General features: G+C 32.3%; 1 protein-coding gene across 4 annotated transcripts in view; it reads left to right on the top strand.

The window, feature by feature from the left end:
- The window catches only part of SCLT1 (sodium channel and clathrin linker 1), a 186011-nt gene that overhangs the window by 27112 nt on the left and 145224 nt on the right, over positions 1–13675 (top strand). For all 4 annotated transcript variants that reach the window (XR_007948243.1, XM_051965365.1, XM_051965367.1 and 1 more), the window contains exons 2-4: positions 628–695; positions 5045–5103; positions 7661–7733. Coding sequence is in view for 3 of the 4 variants with exons in the window: in XM_051965365.1 (XP_051821325.1) it covers positions 628–695; positions 5045–5103; positions 7661–7733 (200 nt within the window). In the remaining variant the exon portion in view is untranslated. The remainder of the gene's footprint in view (positions 1–627; positions 696–5044; positions 5104–7660; positions 7734–13675) is intronic.

Here is a 13675-nt window from a genome sequence, read left to right as displayed (position 1 = left end):
AAATGTATACTCTTTTCCATTGGGAGATTTAGTTGACTTGTATTATTTGAGGCATGGGTTTTTTGTTGTTGTTGTTTTTATTTTTATTTTTTAGTATTTTAAGATTTCTTTCATTGCTTTTACTGGACCAGTCATTTCATTGGTATAGGAAACTACAGTGAGGAAATTCCCTCTATAAATGAATATCAGTAGTTGCTCTGAATCTTACAGTATTATAGAGTTGTCTGTTGAATAACTTGAAGCCCTGATTTTTTCTTTTTTTCTTCTTTTTTTTTTGGGGGGGGAGGGCAGGGCTGAGGCAATTGGGTTTAAGTGACTTGCCCAGGGTCACACAGCTAGGAAGTGTTAAGTGTCTGAGCTTATATTTGAACTCGGGTCCTCCTGGCTTCAGGGCTGGTGCTCTATCCACTGTGCCACCCAGCTTCCTCGAACCTTGATTTTCATAGTGTGAGGCTAGCTTCTTATCCATTGACTTTATTGTAATTTGAGATCAAATGGTCTATTATTTTAAGGAAAAAAGGAAATCAGAAGTACTTCAAAACATGTTTTATTTTGTGACAACCGTCTTAATTCTTTTTTTAAAAAAAAAATTGATTAAATTACAAACTAATTTTCTTTTTGTTCCAGGTCAGAGACTAAATGCAATGCGTAGGCAATATCAAATGGAAAATTCTTCTAAATATTTACCTGAACAGGTATGTGAGTTGATCACTTCTTTAGATATGTATCACCAGTTACCAGATTGCCATGTAATGATTTTTTGGGCCATACCAAACTATGAAATGAGCATCAATTGAAATATATAATAAAAGTAGATTATTTTGAAATCTCCTTGATTATTATTATTATTTTGTTATTGTAATTGTTGAGGCAATTGGGGTTAAGTGACTTGCCCAGGGACACAAAGCTAGGAAGTATTAAGTGTCTGAGGCCAGATTTGAACTCGGGTCTTCCTGATTTCAGGGCTGTTGCTATATCCATTGTACCATCTAGCTGCCCCAATCTCCTTGATGGTTATGTAGCAAAAATTTCAGAATTTGTTGTTGCTTAGTATTTCAGTCATGTTCAACTCTTTGTGACCCTGTTTGGAATTTTCTTGGCAAAGATACTGGAATAGTTTGCCATTTCCTTCTCCAACTCATTTTATAGATGAGGAAACTGATGCAAATAGGATTAAGTGATGTATTGGGATCACACAGCTAGTAAGCTTCTCAGACTGCATTTGAATTCAAGTCTTCCGAATCCAGGCACCTAGGTACTCTAAAAGATTGGAATCATAGGTCTAAACCAGAAAGGGGGGGGGGGGAGGAAGAGGGGACTTAATGCATAAAACTCAAGTAAATTTAAATAATTTAAACTGAATTACTAGGGGAGATTGACCAAGTAACTTCTGGGGCAACTCTTGTTTCCATATGAAAAGAGAAAATTGTATATGAAATTGAAAATTTCTTTTGTGTATAGATCATTTATTTTTTAGGTATAAATTAAAATTGACCAGCTGTTTATGCTTAAAACCTTGTCACTCATTCCATGTAGTCAATCCATTGCTGAAATTTTGTTTCTACCTTACAACATTTCTTATATATATCTACTTCTCTCCAATCACTTAGCCTCCACCTAGTTTAGGCTCTCATATTCTCATTATCCAGGATTATTGCAATAGCTTTCTAACTGGTCTTCCTATCTCAAATCTCTCCCTATTTAGTATAAGTAGAGTCTCTTTGCAGGGAGAAGGGGGTATGGGCAGTTAAGACTAAGTGACTTGCCAAGAGTCACATAGCAAGTAAGTATTAAGTGTTTGAGGCTGGATTTGAACTCAGTTCCTCCCGACTTCAGGACAGGTGCTCTATCTAATACACCATCTAAATGATTCAAAAATAATCTTTCTAAGGTGTAGGTTTGACTATGTCATTCTCAGCCATGTTCATTGAGCTCTAGTGCCAGTGTGTTATTTTCAGGGTCAAATAGGATCTTCCCTTTTTGGCCCCCTTCTTGTGTTTTTAAACTTTCTTAGATCTTCCTCTCATCTATATACACTAGTCTACCTGCAATTCCTTGAATAAGATATTTCACCTCCCATCTCCCTTCCTTGGTAATGACTATCCTCCATCCCTGCAATCCTCCGTGTCCTCACCTCTGCCTCTTAAGTTTCCTCGGCTCCTTTCAAGACTCATTTCAAATCCTTCCTAAATCACAATTTTCAGGAGTCTTTTCTCAGCCCTTTCCTGCCAATGTTAATATTTTCATATCTCCTTTATCTATACTATATGTATCTTACATGTATTTTGTATTTACCTAGTTATTTACATATTGTCTCCCTCGTAAAATTTTACGTTCATTACTTTTTGCTTTTTATTTGTATCTTCAGCACTTGGCACATACTTGGCACATATTAAGTGTTTACTAAATCTTTCTCAACCCACCACTTGTCAAGCATTTGGTTTTTTCTCCTCACTTCCTAACTGGAAGAAAAATCCATTGTAATAGTCAAGTAAAACAAATTTTCATATTGGTTTTGTCCAAAATATGTCCATTATGTACATTCATCCATCATCTCTTTGTCAGGTGGTGGGTAACATCCCTTATCATTGGAATCATAATTGATCATTGTGTTGATCAGAGTTCTGAAGTCTTTGAAAACAATTTTTTCTCAGTATTGTCATTATAATGTAATTTGTTTTCCTTGTTCTGATTACTTTACTTTGTATCAATTCATATGAGTCTCCCTGGTTTCTTTGAAATTGTCATTTTCATACTTTCTCACTTAGCACAATAACATTCCACTCCATTCCATAATATTTTAGTTGGATGGTGAAGTGGATAGATGGCTGGTCCTGGAAACAGGTAGGTCTGATTCCAGATCCAGGCTCAGATACCTACTAGTTGTATGACTTTACACTTGGCACACTAACCTGGGACATGGTTGGAGTTGTATATATCATCATTATCTTCTTCATCATTATTATTTCAAAGTGTTTTTTTATACTTACAATGTTGTTGTGACTGAGTAAATTGATCTTCCTATTTATGCTCACTTTACATCAGTTCATACAGATCTTCCAAGGTTTATTTGAAAATTACTTGTTATTAGGTTTCTTTGAAAATGTCATCATTTGGGGGCAGCTAGGTGGAGCAATGGATAGAGCAGCCCTGAAGTCAGGAGGAACTGAGTTCAAATCTTGTCTCAAACACTTAACACTTCCTAGCTGTGTGACTCTTAACCCCAATTGCCTCAGCAAAAAAAGAGAAAAGAAAAGAAAAGAAAAAAAGAAAAGAAAGTATCATTTCATAGTATTCCATTACATTTCTATACCATAATTTAATCAAATATTCCCCAGTTAATGGATGCCACCAAATTTTTTTTACATATTGATCTTTTTCCTCTTTTTCTTATCTCACTGGTACAGTCATCTGTAATAGCATCTCTAGGTCAAAGAGTATGTGTAGTTTTATGATGTTTAACATATATAGTTCCAAATTGCTTTCCAGAATGACTATATTAATTCACAGCTCTACCAACAGTACATTAAGACCTTTTTTTTTCTGCAACTGGCCTAATTTTTGTCCTTTTCTTTTTTGTCAAGTGTACTAGTTGGTTAATTTTCATTTATCTAATTAATAGTGATTTCTATTTTTTTTTTCCCTACATGACAATTAATAGCTTCAGTTTTTTCATTGGATTGACTGATTATTTGTTTCCTTTAGCTAGTGAAGAATAGTGCTTAGTTCTTATTATTTTATAAATTTGAATTGTTTCCTTATGTATCTTGAAAATTAGATCTTGATCATAAAAATTTGCTTAGATTTTTTTTTCCTCTCAAATACTTCTCTTCTAATTTGAACTGCATTGATTTTGTCCTTTCGCAAAAACGCTTAAATTATATACTAACAAAATTGCTCATATTATCTCCTGTGATTCCTTTGTTTAGTCATAAACTCTTTCCCTATCCATAGATCCAAAAGGTAATTTCATCCTTGCTCCTCTAATTTGTTTATGATGTCACCCTTTATGTCTAAGTCACATACTCTTTTGGAGCCTAGCTTGATCTACGATGTGAGATGTTGGTCTGTACTTAGTTTCTATGCAATTGCTTTCCAGTTTCCCCACCAAGTTTTAGAGAATAGTGAGTCTTTACCACAATAGTTTTAGGTCTTTGAGTTTATCTGACATTCTTCTACTATGTTGATTTGCTTCTGAATCTTGGATGCTTTACCTTTTCTTCTGATCAAATTTTCTATATTTTAACCAGTGCCAGATAATTTTTGTAATTCCTGTTTTATAGTTTGTTCATTGACACTGCTAGACTTATTTCCCTGATCCATATTTATTATTGTTGTTATTTCTCTTGAAATTCTTGATTTTTTGTTCCTCTAGCTGAATGTTCTTATTTTTCTAGTCCTATAAAGTAACACTTTCATAATTTCATTGGTAGGGCACTAAGAAAATTCATTTAATAGTTTTATCATTTTTATAATACTGTCATGGACTACTCAGGAGTAATTATATCTTTCCAGTTATTTAATTCTATATGTATTTAAAGAATGTTTTATAATTATATTCATATAGTTCTTATATATACCTTGGTAGATAAAACCCCAGATAGTTCATATATTCTGCAGTTATTTTAAAGGGAATTTCCTTTTCTAACTCTTCCAGCCAGATTTTGGCGGGTAACATATAGAAAGGCTTATGATTTATATGAATTTGTTTGATATTCTGATATTTTGATAAATTTATTGTTTAAATGAAGTTTAGCTAACCAGGGCACTTTAAGCATACTATCATATCATCAAAAAAATCCAATATTTTTGTTTCTTCTTTGAATATCCTTTCAATTTTTTCTTGTCTTATTTTTTTGTGTCAAACGTTTCTAGAACTACATCAAATAATAAGTGGTAATGAACATACTTGCTTTACCCATTATTTGAAAATTTTCTATTATTTCTCCATTATGATATTGGCTCTTAATCTACATACTATCTACATATTATCTACATATTAGCTAAATACTATCTACATATTAAGGTAATTTCTCTGTTACAGAAAACTGTCTTACAAGGAGATGGAGACAGTATATCAGACATCACTATGGTTGACAAAAGGTAAGATAGAATTGCCAGGTAGTTTATTTTTACTTTTTAAAAAATATTTTTTGAAATCTTTATATTGAATTTCAATCTAAGTGTCTAAACTTGTTTAATAATCTTGTGCAGTTAAATTAATTTCAGTGAATAAAATATAAATTTTCCCCTCATTTACTATCTGCCAACTTATGGTCCCCTTCCTTCACCTCCTTTCTCCCCACCTACACACACACACACCCCTTATGGACTCATGGCAAGTGGAACTACCCCATTATTAACAAATATTTATTGTCAGGCAAAACCATTTCTGAGTGAGAATGTATGTTGGGTTCTGAACCTCTAGTATGTCATCTCACTTTTAAGGAGAAGGAAGAGATATTTTTACTTGGGAGTCATGATTGGCCATCACTTTGTTCTGAATCCAGAGCTCTCCCATAATTGTTTCCCTTCACATAATTGTTGTACTCATAACATAAATTGTTCTCCTAGTTCTGTTGTACCAATTTCACTTTGTATCAGTTCAAAATGAATCTCTTCATATATATTTATATAGATATATTTATTTGTCATATTTCTTATTTCTTGTGGCACAATTAATAATTCATTACATTCATGTTTGAAACAGATTGTTCATCCATTCCCCAATTAATAGACATCTGTTTTGTTTTCAGTTCTTTATTACAATAAAACTTACTAGTTCAAATATTTTTGTATAGTTATATTCTTTTCTTCTTTGCTTGATCGTTTTGGCCTAACGACTTGGTCAAAGAATATCTAAAAGTCACTTAATTTAATCCTGTTTGCCTGTTTCCTCATTTGTAAAATAATGTGGAGACGGAAATAGCAAACCACTCCAGTATCTTTGCCAAGCAAACCCCAAATGAAGTCAGAAATCTAAGTCAGACAATAAATAAAACTTTTTCAGGTATAGTTCCAAATTGTTTTCTACAATAGTTGAATCAATTCACAAGTTACTCCAACATTTCACTATTTGTTCCTTTCCTATTACATCCTCTTCAACAAATTTGCTGTCTTTGTCAATCTGATGTATATGAAATCAGAATTAATTTGACTAAAGCAATTTCATTTTCATAATTATATAGTTATTTTTAAAGGGATTATTTTATAATATAAGAGAATACTAAAAAAAATTTAGGTTTGCTAAGAAAAAATCAGACCTTAGTATAATATTTACTTTTTTATTTATGATATTTTTGTTCAACAAGTTTGTTAGATCAAACTATTGTTATTTCAGTGCTGATGATTCTCAGATCTACCATTCCATCCCTTTCCTAAATCTCAGATGAATTCTAATATAGCATTTCCAACTGACTTTCAGATATTTACAGTGGATGTTTAGTAAGTATCTCAAATTCAGCATATCTAAAATTGAACTCATTATCTTTACCCTTAAATCTTCCCCTCTTCTAATTTTTCCTATTACTGTCAGGGATACCATCATCCCAGTCCTTATTCAATACTGCATAGTTGGATCTGCATATTTAGAAAATCACTTTGGTAGCTCAATAGAGGATGGAAATGAGAGGGAGAGGTGTGAGGCAGGCAGAACCAATCAGTTGGCTATTGAAATAGTCCAGGTATGAGGTGATAAGAGTCTGTACTAAGGTAGTGGCTGTTTCAGAGAAGAAAGAGAAATATTGAAGAGATATTGCAAAAATAAAATCAGTAGGCCTTGGCAACAGATTATATATAGGGGGGAAGATACAGCAAGAAGTCAAGAATGTATACATGCATACATAAGTATGTAGACACATGTATCTAATTGGAGCTATGGGTGTGGGAGATAGGTGGGGAGGGAAGAGGGGAACAAAGAAAAAAATTTACATGATAACTTTTTTTATGTAGTGACATTTAAAAAATTTCAAGAGACACAGTTTCAAGGTAATTTAATCAATATCATTAAAACCAACAGGTTATTAATAAGATGATCATTTGGCCATCTCTCTCAAACTAAAAACCTCTAATGTAGTGGGTTCATAGTTTATATACCCTCTGAAGAGAAAGTGTTCCAGAGAGATGCCTGATCACTTTTGTTTGATTAATCAACTACTTGAGCTATGTGACTTAGATCATGAAGTCTTGGTCAAAGAGAGTTTTTGTATCAGCTATCTGAATAATAGAAAGAATCAACATTTTCCCAGGAAGTATTTTAACAAATACAATGAGCAGGATTCCGATAGCCTAAACTTAGAATGTCTTTTAATGTCTGATTACATCTTGGCTAAATCTCTAAGAGAAATTTCCCAAACTGGTTGATTTCTGCATAAAGAATTAGAAAAGGAAGAAAAACATTGGTCCTAATACAGTAATGAATTATTAACTATAAGAGAGAAATATTCATTTTTCACATGTTTAAAAGAAATAGCAAATTCTACATGATGAATTTGTAGTTTCATGTCATTTTAAAAAATTTTACTGTGTTATGGAAATGCTTGTGTTATTTCATAAATTAAAAACAAAATTCTATTTTAACCACCAAAAACAAACAAACAAATAAATAAATGCTTACTGGCTCACTGACTAGAGTAATTTATATTAATTATTTTATTTTCAGTTTTTTAGCTCCCCTTCTTGCTGAGTATGATAAATATCTAGAAGAGGTGAATGGGCATCTAGAGTATTATCAGGTATGAATTTACATTTGTGCAAATTTCTTAAATATATATTTCTTAATATTAAAGAAGAAAATAAAAAGAGTACCTTGTTTTTGAACAGTTTTTATTTTTTTATTTTTTAAATTTTTTAATAGCTTTTTATTTATAAGTTATATGTATGGGTAATTTTACAGCATTGATAATTGCCAAACCTTTTGTTCCAATTTTTCCTCTCCTTTCCCCCACCCCCTCCTCAGATGGCAGGATGACCAGTAGATGTTAAATATATTAAAGTATAAATTAAATACACAATAAGTAGACTTGACCAAACCATTATTTTGCTGTACAAAAAGAATCAGACTCTGAAATATTGTACAATTAGCCTATGAAGAAAATCCAAAATGCAGGCAGGCGAAAATATAGGGATTGGGAATTCTATGTAATGGTTCTTAGTCATTTCCCAAAGTTCTTTCTCTGGGGGTAGCTGGTTCAGTTCATTACTGCTTCATTGGAACTGATTTGGTTCATCTCATTGCTGAAGATGGTCAGGTCCATCAGAATTGATCATTATATAGTATTGTTGTTGAAGTATATAATGATTCTCCTGGCCTTACTCGTTTCACTCAGCATCAGTTCATGTAAGTCTCTCCAGGCCTTTCTGAAATCATCCTGTTGGTCATTTCTTACCAAACAATAATATTCATATACCACAACTTATTCAGCTATTCTCCAATTGATGGGCATCCACTCAGTTTCCAGTTTCTGGCCACTACAAACAGGGCTGCCACAAACATTCATGCACATATAGATCCCTTTCTCTTCTTTATGATCTCTTTGGGATATAAGCCCAGTAGAAACACTGCTGGATCAAAAGGTATGCACAGTTTGATAACTTTTTGAGCATAGTTCCAAATCACTCTCCAGAATGGTTGGATGTATTCACAATTCCACCAACAATGTATTAGTATCCCTTTGAACAGTCTTAATAGAAAATATTTAACTTACATATAATTAAATTCCCGGAAACTGTATAACATGTTGGAATCATGAACTTGCTACCAAGAATGCAGGAGTAAATAGTAGATGAAGCTTAGAACTCATTTTCTTATATCTAGCCAGAAACTAGTGTATTTCCAGAGAGCTCTGGAATATAATCTCAGTAAACAGATTTCCCAACATGAGGTCTCCAGAGCAGATCATGGATTAAGTTCTCAATTCTTTCTGGAAAGCAGCACAGAAGGTTTACCCTTAGAGTAGGATCAATCTTTCAGCCCTAAAAGAGCTCGCAGCCGACACCTATTGGTTGCCCAGTGTAGATTTGTCAAAATAAGGAATAATTAACAACAATAAAAAACATAAAGAGCCCTTGTAAGAACCAGAGTGTCTAAAGCTGGAAGAGGAAAATAACTTCAAAATACAAGCACAGCCTCAAGAAAAAACATTTTGCTCACTATATCAGTTAGAATTCCTAGAAATAATGATGCAAAAATTTTGTAAAATGAATTAAAATTGTACTATAAATAAAATTGGTGTGATAGAGAACAAAACTAGAAAAGAAATCAGAACTATGGAAAAGAGACTTGAAAAGAGAATCAACAGATTGGAAAAGGTATAAAACTTAGAACATAGTTTCTGAAATTTAGAATGGCTCAATGGCTCAAATGATTTTATGAGACACTAATATCGATAAGACAACAAGAAATATTAATATAAAAGGATGAAACTATAGAAGAAAATAATGGTTACTTCTGTCAGAGACAGATGACCTGGAAAACAGGTCAAGAAGAGCTAATTTAAGAATCATTGGACTACTTGAAAGCTATAACCAAAAAAAAAAAAAAACCTCCTGAAAATCATATTTCAAGAAATAATGAAAGAAAACAATCCAGATTTCTCAGATCTGTTGGTAAGACGAAAATATAAAAATGTCTACTTGTTATCTCTTCTGAAAGAAACACCAAAATGAAATCTAGAATCAAAAGCCAAAATCTGAAATCTTCTAGGAGAAGGAAAAAAGCCTTCAAACTCTGCAAGATGGCAAAAAAGGAAGAGTTAAAGTATTGAGAAATTATACTTAGGATCACACAAGATTTAGCATTTATATCATTATAAAGGAGAACATGGAATAAGCAACAAGCAAGGCTAAATTTAATCCTATAAACAGGAAAATAGATTTTTTTTGTAAATAGATTTTTTTTCCAGTTACACATACATATAGTTTTCAGCATTCATTTTTATAAGATTTTGAGTTCCAAATTTTTGTCCTTTCCTCTCTGCCCAAAAGGTAAGAAATCTTGATAGAGGTTACACACATGCAGTTATAGAAATACATTTCCACATTAGTCATATTGTGAAAGAAGAAACAGAACAAAGGGAAAAGCCACAAAAAAACAGACAGCAAAAAAAGTGAAAATAATATCCTTCAATCTGCATTCAAACTGCATAGTTCTTTTTTGGGGGGGATGCAGATAAAATTTTCAGTCATGAGTCTTTTGGAATTTTGTCTCACATTTCCAAGAAGACCTAAGTCAATCATAATTGATTATCACACAATGTTACTGTTTGTAATGTTCTCCTGGTTCTGCTCACTTCTTTTCATTCATGTAAGTCTTCCCAGATTTTTCTGAAATCTAGCAGCTCATCATTTCTCATAGCACAGTAATACTCCATTATATTCATATGCCATAACTTGTTCAGCCATTCCCCTATTGGTGGTCAGGAGAAATAGATTTTTAAGAAAAAGAGGATCTCTAAGAATGCCTAATTAAAAAAAAAAAAGCTTAATAAAAATTCAAAATTATTAATGCCAGAATAAAAATAAGTATTAAAAAATTAAATACAAGTGAGCAGTCAGAATTGACTTTGAGGGATGAAATGTTTGCATTCTAATGGGAGAGAGGAGGGAAAGGAATGATGGAACTATTCCCTAAGAACCAATGTATATAAAACCAATGTATATAAAAGCAGGAATCATAGAAGGTGATAAATAAGACAGAGGTCCTGGGAATGATTTTTTTTTTTTAATATTTTGGTGATCTTAAATAGATAAAGGAAAGTGAGGAGACAAAAGCATGCACTACAGAAAAAAAAAAAGAAATGCAAATGAGACTTATCATCTCACTTAACTGGGAAATCCAGGTGAAATTCATTCAAAAAAGTAAATAATACAGAGAATGAATGTAATGGATCCCACTTACTTGAAAATTCACTTTGAACTGATACAACGTGAAATGAAAAGAACCAGAAGAATGTACTACAAAGGTACTGTAACAAAAATTGTAAAAATAAATAGTTTTGGAAGACTTAAGAACTTCTTCATAGCTGTGAATAACCATGATTCCATAAGATTAATAATTTAGAATGCTGTCCACCACCTGACAAAGAAGCAATGGACTAGATATACAGAACATTGTGCATATATTTTGGGACAGGACCATAATGTGATTGCATTGTACCTTACTTTATGTTGTTATAGCCATCTTATTGTTGTGGTTATTGTTTAGTTGTTTTTTCCTCTAGTGATGGAGGTGGAGTAAAGTAGAAAGAATTAGATGCCTGTTAATTGGGAAATTTTTTTTTTTATAAATTAAAAAATATATATATATCTAAATATATGTCTACATATAGATATATAAACATATATATCTAAATATAAAGTATATATATATATATATATGTATATATGTAAACAACTTCAGTATAAATAAAAAAGAACAAAATGTTAGAACCACTTAAAAGATGATTCAGTTTCTTGTGGGGAGAGTGATAAGTATGATTAGGTTTACATGAGCAACAAGTAAGGTATCCCACTTAGTTTTTTCTTGCTTTAAGCAATGAAAGGGAGACATTGTTTGTGTTTTGAGGGTTAAAAGGAATCTAATCATCATGGAGGAAGATTATAATTAGCTAGATGAACTAGATGAATTAGCTAGATGAATCAGTACCATTTAAGTTTCTTGAAGGTATCAACTGGCTTTTTAGATAACTGGAAACTTCTCAAATTCTCTGTGCTGTAAGTAGATACTTTCTTAATTAAATATAAATGGCTTAATATTTGAAAAGTGTAAATGATTCAAATTTCAGTTGCAAAGCTTATTTTTTGGAAATTAAAAAAAGGGGCTTAGATAATTAAATGTTTACTCAGTAAGTTATAATATCAATTTATAAGTCTGTTTTTGGGACCTAGGATATGTTTCCCATTAAATGTTATAAATGACTATTGGGTTTCAAGTATACCCCCAAAAAGACATTTAATAATTATTTAGCAATATTTGAATATATGTAATTCACTAGCATCCCTTATGCTCTCAACATTTCATCTTAAGTTTATAAAATCTTTTGTTAGTTTTCTTTCTACTTCCACTGGCCAGTCTAGGCTGTTTTGAAACTATAGTAGCTTCTGTTATTTTTTTTCTAAGAATTGACAGTTATTATTTTTTAAGATATTTTCAAACAAAGGATTTAACATTTTTATTTTGGTGAGAGGTGAGACCAGACTTTTTTTTTTTTTTTTTTTTTTAATTTTTATTTAATAATTACTTTATATTGACACTCGTTTCTGTTCCAATTTTTTTCCCTCCCTCCCTCCACCCCCTCCCCTAGATGGCAAGCAGTCCTTTATATGTTGGATATGTTGCAGTATATCCTAGATACAATATATGTTTGCAGAACCGAACAGTTCTCTTGTTGCATAGGGAGAATTGGATTCAGAAGGTATAAATAACCCGGGAAGAAAAACAAAAATGCAGATAGTTCACATTCGTTTCCCAGTGTTCTTTCTTTGGGTGTAGCTGCTTTTGTCCGTCATTTATCAATTGAAACTCAGATCTCTTTGTCAAAGAAATCCCCTTCCATCAAAATATGTCCTCATACAATATCGTTGTCGAAGTGTATAATGATCTCCTGGTTCTGCTCATTTCACTTAGCATCAGTTCATGTAAGTCTCGCCAGTCCTCTCTGTATTCATCCTGCTGGTCATTTCTTACAGAACAATAATATTCCATAACATTCATATACCATAATTTACCCAGCCATTCTCCAATTGATGGGCATCCATTCATTTTCCAGTTTCTAGCCACTACAAACAGGGCTGCTACAAACATTTTGGCACATACAGGTCCCTTTCCCTTCTTTAGTATTTCTTTGGGATATAAGCCCAATAGAAACACTGCTGGATCAAAGGGTATGCACAATTTGATAATTTTTTGGGCATAATTCCAGATTGCTCTCCAGAATGGTTGGATTCGTTCACAACTCCACCAACAATGCATCAGTGTCCCAGTTTTCCCGCATCCCCTCCAACATTCATCATTATTTTTTCCTGTCATCTTAGCCAATCTGACAGGTGTGTAGTGGTATCTCAGAGTTGTCTTAATTTGCATTTCTCTGATCAATAATGATTTGGAACACTCTTTCATATGAGTGGTAATAGTTTCAATTTCATCCTCTGAAAATTGTCTGTTCATATCCTTTGACCATTTATCAATTGGAGAATGGCTTGATTTCTTATAAATTTGAGTCAGTTCTCTATATATTTTGGAAATGAGGCCTTTATCAGGACCTTTAACTGTGAAAATGTTTTCCCAGTTTGTTGCTTCCCTTCTAATCTTGTTTGCATTAGTTTTATTTGTACAAAGGCTTTTTAATTTGATGTAATCGAAATTTTCTATTTTGTGATCAGTAATGGTCTCTAGTTCATCTTTGGTCACAAATTTCTTTCTCCTCCACAGAGACCAGACTTTCTAAAGATGATGGTAGTATTAGTCTGTAAAAGTAGATTTCTCCAGTGCTGTAATATATAGATTATCAAGATTTGCAATGCATGGAAATTCTAGGTATAAGATATAGATAGATATTAAATTTTTGAAAAAATATTGAGTTCAATAAAATAATCAACTTTTGCTAAATATTTAACATTTCTTCTTTAGCATTTTCTAGCTCACTAAATTTGATTGTATCTTATGGGCTTGCTGCTA

Source organism: Antechinus flavipes, chromosome 6, assembly GCF_016432865.1.
Source record: "Antechinus flavipes isolate AdamAnt ecotype Samford, QLD, Australia chromosome 6, AdamAnt_v2, whole genome shotgun sequence".
In the NCBI taxonomy this organism is placed as follows: domain Eukaryota; kingdom Metazoa; phylum Chordata; class Mammalia; order Dasyuromorphia; family Dasyuridae; genus Antechinus; species Antechinus flavipes.
The sequence above is the reverse complement of the archived record's forward strand: the minus strand, read 5'-3'. Positions and strand labels throughout refer to the sequence as shown.